The sequence below is a fragment of the Hesperophylax consimilis genome, chromosome 1 (genome assembly GCF_061612785.1).
Source record: "Hesperophylax consimilis isolate HC1 chromosome 1, BYU_Hcon_1.0, whole genome shotgun sequence".
Taxonomy (NCBI): domain Eukaryota; kingdom Metazoa; phylum Arthropoda; class Insecta; order Trichoptera; family Limnephilidae; genus Hesperophylax; species Hesperophylax consimilis.
In genome coordinates, this window is record NC_142836.1 from 41,829,169 (window position 1) to 41,845,830 (window position 16,662).

Below are 16,662 nucleotides of genomic sequence, written 5' to 3' on the forward strand. Positions count from 1 at the left end.
TCAAAGGGTCTCCCCAAACCAGCTTCTCCCGATCTGGCACGCCACGCAGCTGGTGGGCAGGCACATCCTGAACCTCACCTAATGAACATGATGACATTTGGGCTGACCTATGGCTGAGGTTTTGGTTATCCAATAAATGCTTCACGGGACGCGGCACTCAAACTCGCCTCCCAAATTGCTTCTGTGACCAAAACTAAATAACCAGGTAGTTTTCACTCTCAATCTCTCTCTTCCACGTCTTCTCCTCTCCGCTTCCATGAGCTTTTTGGTATGTATAAATGAATGTTGTGCCGTGTAGGTACAGTTGTGGGCTTATAGAATCATTTGATTGTAACTTCGTTTTAACAAAAGTAGAGTCTTATTTTATAAGTAGATGTGAGAACTGATGGCGGGATTCATCTGGTCCTTAAAACGGTTCGGAGAAGTGGTGGGTGCCCTCGACTGCTTCCGCAAGCCTGATAATGTTCACCAAACAAGAGTCACATAAAAATTAAAAAGGTTGAAACATTTGCAATACATAGTTTTTATTAATCTTTATGTTACTTATACCCTTTTACTTTTGGTCTACGTCAGGGGTCTCCAAACTACGGCCCGCGGGCCGTATCCGGCCCGCCAGTGGCTTCCATCCGGCCCGCGACATCTTATGACCAGTGTCATCAAGGACCCGCGACAGCTAATGGCTAAGACCTTGCTCAGAAGGGGCGAAAACTCTGCGAATTTTTTCGTGCGAATAAATAAATATGCTCGTTGGCGAGGTACTTGGCACCAATACATTGCGTCAACAAGTATCGCGCGAATATATCAAGAGGATTTTTTTGAAAAATCTTTATTTGATTCGCAATGATATCAAGGTCTGAGAAACGAGTATCAAAAATTATCTTCAAAGCTACGTTATCTAAAGCTATATTTTCATCCCTGAAAATTCTATTGTCTACCCCCCCCCCCCTAGGACAGAAAATATGGGTGTCTAGAAATTAAAACGGTTTTGGCCCTCCGAACTCACTGGAGTAGTCAATGTGGCCCTCCGGCTGAAAAGTTTGGAGACCCCTGGTCTACGTAAATAAAAAACGCAATTATAAAACGTAACATCATATTTATTTGCATTGCTTGATGAAATTTTATAACTTACAAAAAAGTACAGCACATTTTTTTTTGTGTATTTTAAAGCTTGCTGTTCATTTTAAAAGCAATTTTTTTATAATATTATAATACATATTGAGAAATAGTTTTATTTTCAAATTTTTCTCATTTTTATTAATCATCATAATAATAAAATATCCACATTCATGCCTATTCTGTATCTACTGCACCTATCTTCTAAATAAGGTCCTTTCAGGATTAAGCGTTTAAATGAGTGGTTTTTAAAAGCTGAGAAATTACTGTTAATATTGGGTATACTCCCAACACCAGCGATACCATAGGTACTTATGAAACGTGCAACCAGGGCGCAATTGCTAAGAAGCTCTAGGAATTATATATCATTTGCATAGAATATCTTATATTTATTATAAAAAACGCAAAGGATCCACTGACTTAAACATTATGCCCAGGCGCACAGAAGCAACTTTAATTGCGGCAACAGTTGAATGTATCAAACACATTACGGTACATGGAGGAGTGCACACGAGGCAATGCGACACTAGCGAAACTTTTGAATTTGTATGGATTTTGAAATAGTTGTCTAAAGTTGCTCGTGCCTAGGGGTCCTAAGTATTATTATATTATTTCGATTTCCGATAAAAAAAATATGCAATTATTATTCTCTTTTTTTAAGGCTGCATTAGCAATGTTTAACATTGTGGAAATAATACAAATATGTACATATAACCAATTCCTAAAACAATACAAATAAAAAGGTATGGCCCGCTTTTAAAACATTTTACCAAAGTTTGTAAAATTCTTTTTCATTATTAAATTTAACATTAATGTCAAAATATCTAAACGAAATGACATTTAAAATAATTAATATTTTTGTGTATAGTAGATCCATTAGCTTCTCAGGTACAGATTTTAACCTTTGAAATGATGAGCTCCCGTGACCTACCTTTGTAGTGTGTCAAAGGTAAAAATTCCACAAACAGAGTACTGTTAGTACCTGTCAGATTACTATGTATACGAATATAATTTTTTTGTATCCAATATGTACCTTTGGTGCTTGAGAAGTTAACATACAAATACTTTTGTTTTAAAACCCCTTGTAAAATATTATATGGGTCACCCTCTGTCCCTACAAAAATCCCTAGACGCTTCTAGGGAATGATCACACTTTCAATATTTTTTCCACGGAAAAAAAATTACATCGATATTTGAAAATGTTGCTTAGAGTATACTGCATTATTAAACTAAATGGTGTTATAATTAAAATATTCTATACCACGTATCAACAACATAGTATGTGGATATATATAATAATTATAAATAGATGTCGACGAATGGTTTTCGCCTTTGGAAAGTGGTAGGTGAATAAGTTTTATTCTGCTTGCCGAAGTCTCGCCAGTCTTTGTGTGAGCTCGTCTTGTTCCTGTGAAACTGCCGTGCTGGTACCGATAGTACTGCCGGCAACACCCTGGGGCAGCTCCATGTTTAATTCCAATCTGAAAAAATCATAAAACGTAAGCAATAATCTTCATATTAATACGCTATAATTTCATTGATATGTCGTAATTCAAATCATTCCAATTTGATTGACTTTTTTGTATCTTTCACACACCAGCAGGGTAGACAGGGGCGTGCATTGCATCTTGATTTGCGTAATTTTGTATTACTTTGGAAATCTGAGCAAACATTTTCATCAGTCGTAAATATATTCAAAGATGTGCATTTAATCAATTTGAATAAAGGGCTAATTTCAAAATCGAAACTTTATTTGCAAATATTAAAATCAACACCACAAGACTCTAGCTTTGGATAAATAAGGGGGGAGTTTAATACGGCACAATATCCGGTGCGCTTATTCCACAAGACACCTTGGGCTATACCCTACCTATATTTTGGCCAATTTATATCTCTAATTTAATATTTAAAATAAAAATAAAAACAATAATATTAGTTATATAGTAATGTACGATCCAAAATTCAACAAGGCATTGACATCAGAGGCAGTTTTTTGGTTTTGTGCATTTGTGCATTGCACTGCTTGTCTTCAGGTTTCACATTCATCACTTACGACATATGTGCCCCAGCCATCATTAGAGGTTACTATTTGAGCTATCTTCTAGTATGAGACTACCGCGCAAACGAGTCGTGCATATCGAGACATCTCGGCCGGCCGAAACGGTGACATGAGTGAGACAAGATTATAATGGTAAATAACCTGTTAGAGCAGTGCAGATATATAACTCATCCCGTGCATTATGCGCAAAGCGTATTTGGCACCACTTTAATCACACGTAATCCAATGCGTTGGGAATGAATTCGTTAAACTAATTTACAATGATGGCGCTACAATATTCACAGATTGGCACTCGTGATGATGATTTGCGTGTCCTTTACTCTAATGTTGTTTAATATCTTACCCAGCTTCATCGGCCACTTGCTGCAGGAGATTGTCTACATCTCCCTGTGGGACAGAGGTAGTGGTGGTCTGGGACATGGCGTTCTCCATGTAGGACGACTGGACGTCCAAATCTTCAAACTGGCTTTCGAACTTATCCATGAGCCCAGATATCTTTTCCAGATTCATGGACTTCATGGCTGCATCCATAGCCTTCACAACTCCCGCCATGGAATTTGTGACCTTAAAATCAAAATATTATGTTGATTACATTCTGTATATGAAATTAAGGACAGGTTGTTTCGGAGTATTTGAACAATTCATCAAATTTCAACGTTCATTTCTGGGATCTGTGAAAGTCCAATTCAAGTTCTGTTATTATATCATTATAGGCTAGTTGCTTGACAAAACTGAAATAAAAACAGAACTTGAAAAAATCTTTCACAGAACTTGAAAATGAATGTTGAAATTTGATGAATTGTTCAAATACTCCGAAACAACCCGTCCTAAGAAACCAATTTGTTACAAGCCTTTTTTTTGTAATTGTTTTGTAATAATTCAAAAAACTTCACTCTCACATGTTTTTCAATATCAGCAGCATAGCTAGTGTAGATACAAAAGAACAATAGATACAAAAAATAGCTTTTTCTTTAGTACCTCAAAGCAAATACTGTAGAATATTTATAATACCACCAACCTCTGACATCTTCTACACATTCTATGGCAGTATGCTACACACAGTCTAGCGCCACTAGCGCCTCCTAGCGGCACGAATTGTGAGGTTCGTTTCTTTCATGCATTTGTATTAATATTTTGAGGAATTATATTAATTAAATCAAAAACCGAACACCCATCACTCGAGTGGTTAATGGATTTTATGCGTGATTATGCCACGCTACACTAGTGACTCTAAGGACAGAGGTATAAATAATGATAATAATAATTGGATGATTTGTAAAGTTTCGTTTAATTAAAAAATCACCTTCACCTCTGGAAAACCGTTTGTGCACCAGTGACAAGAGTTTTTTCCCGCCGACAAACCATTCATGCGCTGCTGGGATTGGAATTTCACCCTAGCTGGAATTTTTTGATATACGATTTAAACCTGTATGCCATGAGAAAGTGCATACAAATGTTTAACAGAATCGCTTGCACTTGAAACACTTTAGAGTTCATTTTTGATTTCCCTCAAAAAGCGTCTGGTGTTCCAAAGGAAACTGGTGTTCCACAGGAAGGGCGCTGAAATTTCAATGAATGCAAGCAAATACTGCCAATATTTTACCGGAGTTGGACGTGTTTTTAATATTCTGGGGCATTTGTTCAAAGTAAAATACGTCGGTACTGCAAAGTTAACCATGTCAAGCTGTACAAAAAAGAAACATGCTCAAAAGTTCGAAACTAACTTTAGGTAACTTAAAGTTCAACAAACATAAACAAAACAAACTAGCGATTCAATTTACAGACATTCCAATTTCAAACTAAAAGATTACATTATGCTGCGTTCCCACTATATTCTACGATAATCTGTGGTCAATTTATAGAACGAAAGTTGAATTCGATTCGACTTTGGGTTTCAATTCCATAGAAAAGCCTGTTCTCACTGATCTATTTCAAAGGTTCTATGAAATAGATCATGGAATAGATCCGGTGTGATCCCGGTTTTAATTTAAACAATTTGCAAGTAGTAATTTTACCTTTCTTGTAGTAAGAGCAGTCTGAACTCTACTGGCCACCGCATCCACTCTTGCGGACATCCGGAGATAGTTGAGTGCCTGGTTCTTCTGTCGTATGGCATTCTCTGCATGTATCCGTGCCCCCTCCATGTTGCCCTTCTGGATGGCTTTCTTCGTTTTGGTCTTCTCGATCCGTTCCTCCTTTTCACATTTTTTTGAATTTCGTTCTAATTCTTTTACGGCAAATTTTAAATTAAACATATGCTCTGTGAAGGTTGGTTAAGAAATGTATTGCATAGAAAACATAATAATGATAAAATATGAACATAGTGGAAGAAAAAGCCTATTATTGACTTCAAATCAAACCCCATATTCCCACAGATGGTTGCGCAAATACGTCTAATTTACAGATAACTGCAATTATAATAAACTAGTTTACATTAGGATTGGTTTTGTTAGCAGAAAAGAGTACCTACCATTATGGATGCATATTAACATTGAAAATCCAATAACCAACTTTGCCAAAACATAAATTCCACATTCCACTCATGAACACATATTTCCGTCTTCCGTCAAACTAATTAATCTACTTGGTTATTCAGTCATTAAGTCAAGGTGAAAGATACCGACACTCGCCATCAAAGATTCCAATTGTATCATACTGTCTGCAGCTAATAATATTGTTGGTTCACATTTACTTTTGATTGTCAAATCGAAAATACGAACGGAGTAAAAATAATTGAATAATTTTAAATCAAACCTTGGTGTAAATGTTGACATATTATGAGTCATCGTTAAAAGGATACTTTCCATCACAGAAGTAGACATCTCGTTCCCCGTTTTGATAGATTTCACAACACTAAAATATCTTGAGAAAGTTGATTGCACAGATCTAGCTTTCAACACAGGTTAACGCAAATAATCCCTCCAGTTGATGAAATTCGTTATCAAAATGTGACAGTGACAGGAAAAATATTCTGAATTCTGAGTCAGATTCGCAGTAAACAACTAAACAATGTTATCTTAGCTTTGGTTGGCTTTGGTCATAAATATACCACTCGCTTTGGTATTGTCAGTTTTTTCGTCTACGGTTGAAGGGTTACCCGACCTATGAAAACAGTGGTGTCTGTAATATATATATATATTTTATAAATCATCATATTTTTTTAAATCATTTAATGGATATTTTTCTTTTGTCAAACAATAAAAACTGCACCTGATATGATTTAGTTGTTTCAAAAGATTTTTTATAACCTTCTGTAAAAGTGTAAGAGCTGAACCACATTGAGCTGGTGCATGGCTCTTCACGAATAACAGTTTGTAGAATCCTTAAATATAATATTTTGTTGTTATAAGCTGAAGATCTGAGATTTATTATTTTTTTGTCTAAAGCTAAACTAAAGACAAATCGAAATATTTTCTAAACAACTAGTAATTTAACTGGAATTTAGTTCGGCATGAAAAATACTCGATTCGAAATACAACTCTGATTAAATCTTATTTTAAGTGATTATAAAGCCATTCTAGTCTAAAGCATATCAAATAATTTATCATAACTTTTTTATGTGACTAGTAAATTTTTGATCCTTCGTAAAAAAATAATAAATATTGTAAATTAATACTGTTATCAATATAAATTATTATCTATCAAGGCAACCAATGGCAACCCCATCGTTTTACTCATATGTCAAATTTTGTCGAATTGTGTCGAGATTAACGTCAAACAATAAATAACATTCGCGAATTCTATTTCTGCTGTTACTGACTTACATTTGCGTTGAATATACAGAATAAACCATTAATTTGCAATACTAGGACCTCTTCAAACATGGCTGTAACTAATGAAATGATAATATTTCTGGTATAGAAATGGGCGGTTGTTTGAGCCAAGTTTTCCAGAACGGCAGCGCTTTATTATCCCATAGTCATGGGCACAGAATATCAGAAGCGACAGCTTCCAAAGTCCAGATCATTATTAACGCCTTGGTTGCCAATCCCAAAGTGTCACTACAAAGACTGGAGGCATTATTAGTTCAAATCCCCAAGGTAAGCTTGTTTACCTGTAAAATCCCCTACTTGCTCTCATTATCAAACTTATTTTTTTACCTGGGTGAATTCGTTGCACTTTACCTACTTATATAACATTTCTTCAGTACCTTCTACATATGGGATAAATTCAGTAAGGATATGTTTACCTTCTGTGATTGTGTATTACAGAAATTTGCAAAAGCTACTCACATAATTATTGAAATAATTTTAGTATTGATGCATTTAAAACGTATAATACTATGTAGATAACACTCTGTATGACACATACAACATATGTATAGCATGAGACCTTTTGTACTTCTGCACTTCAGAATAATATACAAAATACGCGTTATCATGCCAATTCACCGCAGTGGTAGATAAAAAAGGTAGAATGCCACATAATTTTCTTTTATTCCAACTCTAGTATTTGATCCACTTGATCATGCAATGTTTTCCTGAAGCGTCCCCAACTTCTTTATCCATCTACTTACAAGTCATACCTTACACTCCTTTCATCATCCAAACCCTTGCATTCCATTCTTTAACTTCTTCGTGATACAGTTGTCTTTGATTTTACCAAAAACACTCCTCGATGCCTTCATCTCAAACTATACATGTTTTGTCAATTGGTTGTCATTACTACAAATACTAATGTTTTACAGCATGAAAATATTCTATCAGTCCACGATGAGGCCGGCTACAACCTTCTGCAGAAGTGCGTGGGGCTGAACCACATTGAGCTGGTGCGATGGCTCCTCACGAGGCACAACCTGGACGTCAACAGGTGTCCCTGCTCCCTCCCACTTCACATCGCTTGTCTCAAAGGGTACCGTATTCCTCCTATTCTGGCCTAGTGCTAACTATAACAACAAGGTTCAATCTGAAACACCAATATTATGCAATATTGTGCTCAAGAGAAAACTACTTCAGAGCTCATTATCTGTAACAGTGCTCTGTCAGATAGGACCATTGTTAATTTTGTATTTAAAATTGCCAAGTTTTTGTCTAAGAGACTACTATTTATGAATTGTGTGACTCCCAAACATGTACATACAATTTAGTGATAGTTCTTAAATATATTATATTTGTGTACAGGTATGAAGAGTGCGTGGAATTGTTATTACGTTATGGAGCACGTATTGATGCAGAGGCCCGCATGTGCTTTCCGGGTACGCACCCACACAACTGTGAAGAAAGTGGCAAATTTTGTAAGTTTTTTATTAATTATAAATTATTTGAATAACCCTCTTAGTGACCTCGGAATATTAAATAAAAATAAAGCTGTTTCAATAAGAACGCAATATTTGAATTGCGCGCCGGTTTGGCAGTCATGATATGACATGATTATGACATGACTGGAGACAGATGGGAGTAACAATAAAACAATGCGTCCTGATTGTTAAACATTGCTATCAAAATGATGAATGTTTGATTGGCACAATTCGTAATGAATTAGTTAATTCCACTAGTTTGCTCCTGGTCGTGTCATCACCCGGTTTGGTTACCAGAATTGGATTTAACACCTTTGGACTTTTCGACTCTGTTAACGAAATACCTCCACATTGTTTTATACATAATCCCCAAATGTATACATTATAACCTTGAAATATTGCACTCTTATTATACCTTTACATACTCTGCATTTTTCTACACAAAATGAGTTGCTGTTTTTTTTTATGAATATTTCTCACTTTGTTTCAATCAAAACTATCTTTTTTCAGTGTCAATACAAAAATAATATATCTTGTATCATATTTACTTATCAATTTACGAAAATGTAATTTTTACACAGCACTGTCCGATGGAGGTATTCCTGGAAGGCAGTTGGGAAAAATACAAAATGCCATTTATTACACCATCGACGGAGACCAGATTGGTATCCTCAATATCTTGATGCAGAAGATGGAAGAGCCATGGGTAAGACTTTGTCAATACATATATGTTTTATGATTTAATTGTGCTAGTACCATTTTACCGACATCCCTGATTTTAAATCTAAGCCACTTGTGATTATGTAATACTATAAAAAAACAAACAAACAACCTACATTTGTAACATGTTTATTTTATCTCTGCTAACTATAATATGACAACTATTTTTCCTTTTATGTTTGTCGTTTGTCATAATTAGATTATTTATTGAAATAAACAACGACATTTTCATTTTAACTGTCAATGAGTTTTGGAAAACCATTTTTCCATCAACACATAAATAAATCAAACAGTCAATACGCCATCTTTTAATTATGACTACATATTAGTATGATTAATTTCAATTTCCAGGTTCCTTTCCGGGTTAGAAAACCTTTGCTGCATATAGCCTGCGAAAGAGCTGCTTGGAATTGCGTACAGCACCTGGTAATTATTTTTGATTAAAATTAAAGTTATAGTTTCCGTTCAAAAGAAATCATTTATACCAATCTATATGGTTTTTATCTTTGTACAGGTAAACGTTAGATCTGAAGAATTACACATGATCAAAGATGAATACTATCCAATCCATCAAGCAGTATTACACGATCTGAAATTCCTGGAGTTATTAATAAACCACGGTGCCGACACTTCTGTTAGAACTTGTACGCAACAAATGACTCTTTTACATGTTGGTATGTAATCTTACATTTTACAATACACTAATTTTCTACTATCTATATCAAACAAATCTTTCTTTCACATGGATGAATAAGAAATAAAAATATATTGTTTCAAATAATTATGATATTTTTAGTTTTGTTAGCGGCCAGAAAAAGTGCTGAAGACACTCTGAGTACTGTAAGACTTCTGTTGGAACACGGCTGTAAGGAAGTTATTAATGCTCCGGACAGTCTTGGCAATACTCCGCTGCATGCTCTCATTGTCAGGTAATTTGTCTTTTTAATATGTTTCATGCTACCGTAACAGTTAGGACGGGTTGTTTCACAAAATTTGAATCAACAATTCATCAAAATTAAAGTTCTTTTTTCTTCATATGAAGCGGTTACTTTGTGATGTGACATTATAATTTAAAATTAAACAGTAACTTTGTAAACATCACTTATGGGTAAATACTTAATGCCGACCGGGTTTCGCTACAACCGTAGCCTCATCAGGGCAGTATAATACTATAGTAATAGTATTATAGTATTATACTATATTATAGTATTATACTGCCCTGATGAGGCTACGGTTGTAGCGAAACCCGGTCGGCATTAAGTATTTACCCATAAGTGATGTTTACAAAGTTACTGTTTAATTTTAAATTAAAGTTCTTTTATTGATGATTTATTTTCAGTTGGCATTGCCAATAAATGTCATTTGTAATTTTTAAATACGTACATTTAAAGATTTGTAACTAAGCAGGCATATGTTGATGTTTTTAGGTACGCTCTGGAGGAGGCGCGCTACGGCTACGACCGCTGGAACAAGTGGGGCGCGCTGAACCTTGCGCGCCACCTTCTATCGGCGGGGGCACATCCCTCCATTAACCGGTCTGGCAACAGTGCGCTGGCCAGTACGTTGCGGCATGTGCGCGACTGGGATGTCTGCTACGAGCTGCTCAATATGATGCTAGCCCATGGAGGTAAACAGACACTAGTTAGTAGCTACGCCCTGCAGAGATTACAAGACCCCATATAGTTCAACTGTTTGAAGAATAAAGAGTTGTCAAATGAAGTCAGGTGGTAATAATAGCTACAAGCTATGTTTAAAACTTTACACCCTTTTATTCATTTTGTATTTTCAATTGAAATGAATTATTGGATTTGTTTTTTTTACAGGGGAACCTAACATGGTAGGGCGGGATGGTTCCGTCCCCATCATGGTTTGTCTCGTGCCTCTTATCAACAAGGATCCTCTACATCATTTCACGCATTCCATGAAGGTTGTTTATTTGTTTCTATTTTGTAGATAAAATTTTATTAAAATCAAATTTAATAATACTTGGTTTTCCAATAAGAGGTGTTATTTTGATATTCAATCGTAAAAGATCAATGGTTTCGTTGCTTGTGTGGCACGTAGCGCCGTCTTGTTGAAAGCAAACGTTGTCCAGATCAATACCATCCAATTCCGGCCATAAAAAATCATTAATCATCTCTCGATAGCGATCCATTCACCTTAACTATTGCTCCAGCCTCATTTTCGAAAAAGTAAGGTCCAATGACTCCGCCAGACCATAAACCGCACCAAACAGTCACACGTTGAGGATAGAGAGGCTTTTCAACAATAACTCTTTGGTTTTCCGAGCCCCATACGCGACAATTTTGTTTGTTGACGAAGCCACCGAGGTGGAAATGGGCCTCGTCACTCAAGATGATTTGCATTTGATTCACTCAAGTGAATTTTAATAATTTCAATGCATTGTTGAAGCGTGTATCGTTCCATTTTTATTAATGGCGTAGTTTCTACTTGTCAAATGTCAAAAAATGACAGCTTCATAAGTAACATCTACCGAAATCTGTCATTGTTCTATCGGTATTACAATGGAAGATGCTCTGAAGAACTAGCGTCATTGATCCCTTCGGCACCGGTGCGTAGTCGGGATACACGCCAAACGCGCGCCCAACATTTGTACACAGTTGACACTTGTCACATGAGAACGGGTCGCTTCTACGATTCGTTCTTAAGTTCAACAGCTCGGCTGTGGAACGAACTGCCGGCCTCTGTGTTTCCTCCCTCCTACAACATGGGACTCTTCAAGACCCATGTTCACTCCTTCCTCTCCACAAAAAGACCCTCCACACAGCATCCCCAAAGATGACATAGGCCCTGAGGGAAATTATTTTCTTCAGGGCCTCCTGTGTGGAGTAAATATAAAAAAAAAAAAAAAAAAAAAAAAAAAATAGCGGGCTATTCAAAATAACACCTCTTATTGGAAAACCCTGTATAATTATTAAGTTCTGCAAATATTTTTTTGTTTTTTCTCTAAACCCAAGATCTATGACTTAATCATACATTCATTTGTCTGTGTTTGAACCCAAAATCTGTGACTTAACTGTACAGTCACTTCTTGTCTGTTTCGTCTGAACCCGAAAATCTTATAAATTGTCGCAAATTTAAGACTACAAAAAAGTAATGATTTTTTTTTTGTAGGGCACTATTTTAGAGTTATTTAGTGAAAATCTAAAATAGTGATGCAAATCTAGATCATAATGATGTAGGTACATACAACATACAGAACTACATCACTTTTTACCGGTAACCCCCCTTTTTGTGACCCGTTGACTGGGCTAACATTACAAATAGCGTATGTTACAGGTTTGTTACTTGAATTGCATCCGGATCCTGCTGGAATACGGAGCCAACCCCAACTGCTCCTACCGCTGCAATCTCACCCCCCTCCATGTCTTGATCTTCACCATCAGTGAGAACATCACCCTTAACTGCGGCGCCCCCGAGAAGAAGCTGAACTTCGAGTTCATCCAGAACCTGCTGGTGTTGCTATTGCACCACGGACTGGACTGTAACGTGCGTGTCTCCGTCAATACGCAGCACATCCTGCAGAGCTGCGCCGATATGGTACAGAACATTCGCTCCGTGGAGGATCTGCTGTGCATACATCAGCTCAGCCTCACGCTCATACAACATGGAGCAGATCCTGACACGCACCTTTCCAACAAAAGCCTCGTTTCTATTTTCGTCAACGAAAATGACACGCAAGACGCCAGCCATATTTATCCCACCCCCGAAGCCATCGAGAACCGCAACTCGTTTAAAAACGGTTCCAAAAACTATATCCTCTATTATTACGTAACTTTAATCATGAAGAAAGACAGCATTCTGATGGATCCTAACTCTAATTTTGCTAAAGTAATTTATCTCTTTTATTTTACGATGGAACACGAATTTCTGTATGCCTGCCTCAAAAGCCTGCATACCCAATATATATCTCAAGTACCTGCCAAGAGCACAGAGAATCTCGTGAATCTCATCAAAGAACTGTACAAAACCCCGCGCTCCCTCAAGCAGATGGCGAGGTTAAAGATTTACCAGTGCATTCAGAGAAGGCCAGCGGTCAACGTCAGCAAACTCAATCTGCCCCTAACTCTTAAAGATTATATCCTTAATTTTGATCTGTGATTATGTATATTTCATCATTTATGTATAATATGTATTTAAATTTTGGTCTTCCTTTCAAATTTTTATCTAATGTTAATATGTTTTATTGTATGTTATAATAATTAGTTGTAACGAATATTTCATATTTACAGAAAACAACTTCTCTCATCAATAGAATCATAACGCACAAAACCAAAGTCGTTCTTTTAGGACGGGTTGTTTCGGAAAATTTGAACAATTCATCAAATTTCAACGTTCATTTTCGGGTTCTGTGAAAGACTAAGGACGGGTTGTTTCGGAGAATCTGAACAATTCATCAAATTTCAACGTTCATTTTCGGGATCTGTGAAAGACTTATTCAAGTTCTGTTTTTATATCATTGTAGGCTAGTTGCTTGACAAAACTGAAATAAAAACAGAACTTGAAAAAGTCTTTCACAGAACTTGAAAATGAACGTTGAAATTTGATGAATTGTTCAGATTCTCCGAAACAACCCGTCCTTATTCAATTTCTGTTTTTATATCATTGTAGGCTAGTTGCTTGACAAAACTGAAATAAAAACAGAACTTGAAAAAATCTTTCACAGAACTTGAAAATGATCGTTGAAATTTGATGAATTGTTCAGATTCTCCGAAACAACCCGTCCTTAGTATTTACCCACTGTTGCATCACTATTGATAGGTTTATAGAATTCCATGATTATATTTTTTTTATTAATCAAAAACTGTTGTGATTCTATGTGATTTTTTATTTTAGACGAAGTATCACAAGTTTGTGATTTGTATTTATTTAAATCACAAATACGAGTATGTATTTAATTAGTAATAAAAATTATGTAAATATCTAAGAATTTTGATATGGGTAGCGTGATGGTAACACACATCAACTCGCCTAGGCAATATTGTCTTTTCCACCCAAATCCACCATGCTGAACAAAGCTTTTATCCACCTGTAGATCGAATATGGTCGATCAACTGTACAGATACAATATTTCAGTGTCGTGGCATTTTTGACTGGTCATATCTTAATAAATACAATTGAAACATTCTGTTTCTACAGTTAAAAGGCAAAAAAAATTATATAATTTTTTCTTAATATTTTTAGATTCTCTGCTTTTCCATCAAAACTTTACTGGACAAACGTAATCACAAAATGCTGCTAATATAAAATAAATCTTTACATAATAAAAAAAATGCCATGTTATGTGATTGGTATAAATAAATAAATTATTTTTACATAATAAGAACATAAAAATGATCACCAATAATGTTATTTAAAATGTCAGGGTTCCGAGTTTTCAGCATCTTTCAACTCTCTCCCTACCCATACATGGACTGCTACAAGCAGTCGATATAGGCAGCTTCAGGCAGTGATTTAGACTTCTCATAGAAATAAACATTATGAAAAAATACGGCAGTCTGTGTATTTCGAATATCGACTGCCTGTAGCAATCAGCTTATTCCCAGCCTTATACTCCTAACAGCAAGTAATGACGTTGTCATAGGGAATTCATAAACATAGTGTACATATAGATGTTGTTGCAAAATTTGTTGTTTATAAAATCTGTGTATATTAAGGTCCTGCCCCTGAGAGCTCCGTTATAACCACTCTTTTCATGGGTATCAACATATTGTTGGGTTGTTTGCAAAAGATGGTAGGCCATAGATATATCATAAAGTCATCATTTTTTAAATGTCTGATATTCTCTATAATCTCTCAAACCAAATTTTGGCCACAACCCACAATCACAGAAGAAGATGTAGGCATGCCAAAACTAAAAATCTTTTATTAAATTTCAACTACAGAAATGCACTCTGTGGATACTCCGCCAAACTTAAAATATCGATAGCTTTATTGTAAAAACTACTTATTTAATTGACGTGAATCAAATGGAATGGCGACAAATGTCAGGCATTTTCATTGTCTCTCCCGAGGCTAGTAAAAAGTGTTATTGGTGACACTGGCTTTCTTTCACATCGACATTGAGCGCATACTGTGCTTAACACATCCCCACAAAATATTGTTTATGAATCGCACATTCATCATCATTCTAATAATTTCATTTTATTCTTTGTTAATGTCATTATGATTGATAGCAAACATATTATTAATACGCAGAATCTGAGACATTACCATGTTACGAAAAAATATGCACAAGACGTGTAGCAAAATTGTTTGACTTAACCAATATTATTTGTGATGTTTTAGCATAAGGAGTTTATTTAATAAATGTTATGTTTATTATGTATAATAAATAGGCAAATTATCAACACATGAATGTTGTATGTAGTGACATGGCAACCTCATTAGATGCATAAGAAACCGTTGTTATTTACTTCAGAAGCTTATAGCATATTAAAACGTTGAATTCCTACCACAGTAAAATAAATAATTTACCACATGCTTCACTACCTACATTCAGTGCCGTATCGAAACCCTTTGTTAATAATTCAAAGTTTCCGGAAACCTGTTGTTAAATTAAAGTAAAATTTGTGGGTAACACTGGCGTGTCATCTCAGGAGCAGAAGGAATTTTTCGAAGGTTAAGTAATAAAGTGATGCACACAAATGAACAGGGTTTCATTTAAATAAAGTGATGCACACAAATGAACAGGGTTTCATTTCAAATTAAATATTCAAAGATGCAGGATCTTTTCTTTGTAAAAATTTCTTCATTATTATAGTATTTTATGTTGGCAAAAATGCCAACTTTAGGTTACTGAGCATCCCAATGGATAAGCATCTCATAATATAATCACACATTTCTTAATTACAGCATAATATCGATAATGAATTTTTGTTGAAGAAGAGATGAGAATGACTGATGTCAATTTAATAATTATTTATGTACTGTTGTTTGTTTACAATATATTTATGAATATTAAAGATATGTAACTACTCTTGAAACTGAGTTTTTATTTTATTAAGTATCTATGTACAAAGCACTCTTTTTAGGGTGATTGTCTTATACAAAAGTATGTATGTATCTTCAGAAACTTATTAGTCCAGACAGTCTGCTGTAGCACATGATCCATTCCCTTATAGCAAGAAAAGGGAATGGATCATGTGCTACAGCAGACTGTCAGAAACTTATTAGTCCAGACAGTCTGCTGTAGCACATGATCCATTCCCTTATAGCAAGAAAGGGGAATGGATCATGTGCTACAGCAGACTGTCTGGACTAATAAGTTTCTGACAGTCTGCTGTAGCACATGATCCATTCCCTTTTCTTGCTACATATAAGGGAATGGATCATGTGCTACAGCAGACTGTCTGGACTAATACGTTTCTGAAGATACATACATACTTTTGTATAAGACAATCACCCTAAAAAGAGTGCTTTGTACATAGATACTTAATAGCACATGATCCATTCCCTTATATGTAGCAAGAAAAGGGAATGGATCATGTGCTACAGCAGACTGTCAGAAACT

At 35.5% G+C, this 16,662-nt stretch overlaps 2 protein-coding genes across 2 annotated transcripts; one reads left to right on the forward strand and one right to left on the reverse strand.

Annotated features, from left to right (window-relative positions):
- Positions 1-1,083: 1,083 nt before the first annotated feature.
- On the reverse strand, positions 1,084-6,221 carry Chmp1 (charged multivesicular body protein 1). Its single transcript, XM_089639158.1, has 4 exons — positions 5,973-6,221; positions 5,188-5,432; positions 3,516-3,736; positions 1,084-2,594 (listed from the first exon to the last, which is right to left on the reverse strand). Exons 1-4 carry the CDS (start codon positions 5,992-5,994, stop codon positions 2,471-2,473), a joined length of 612 nt encoding a protein of 203 aa, XP_089495284.1. The 5' UTR covers positions 5,995-6,221; the 3' UTR covers positions 1,084-2,470.
- A 639-nt stretch (positions 6,222-6,860) lies between these two features.
- Positions 6,861-13,433, forward strand: LOC149426927 (uncharacterized). Its single transcript, XM_089639159.1, has 10 exons — positions 6,861-7,212; positions 7,860-8,023; positions 8,293-8,405; positions 8,990-9,114; positions 9,480-9,554; positions 9,643-9,802; positions 9,925-10,057; positions 10,556-10,755; positions 10,952-11,055; positions 12,429-13,433. Exons 1-10 carry the CDS (start codon positions 7,036-7,038, stop codon positions 13,248-13,250), a joined length of 2,073 nt encoding a protein of 690 aa, XP_089495285.1. The 5' UTR covers positions 6,861-7,035; the 3' UTR covers positions 13,251-13,433.
- The last annotated feature ends 3,229 nt before the right edge of the window (positions 13,434-16,662 follow it).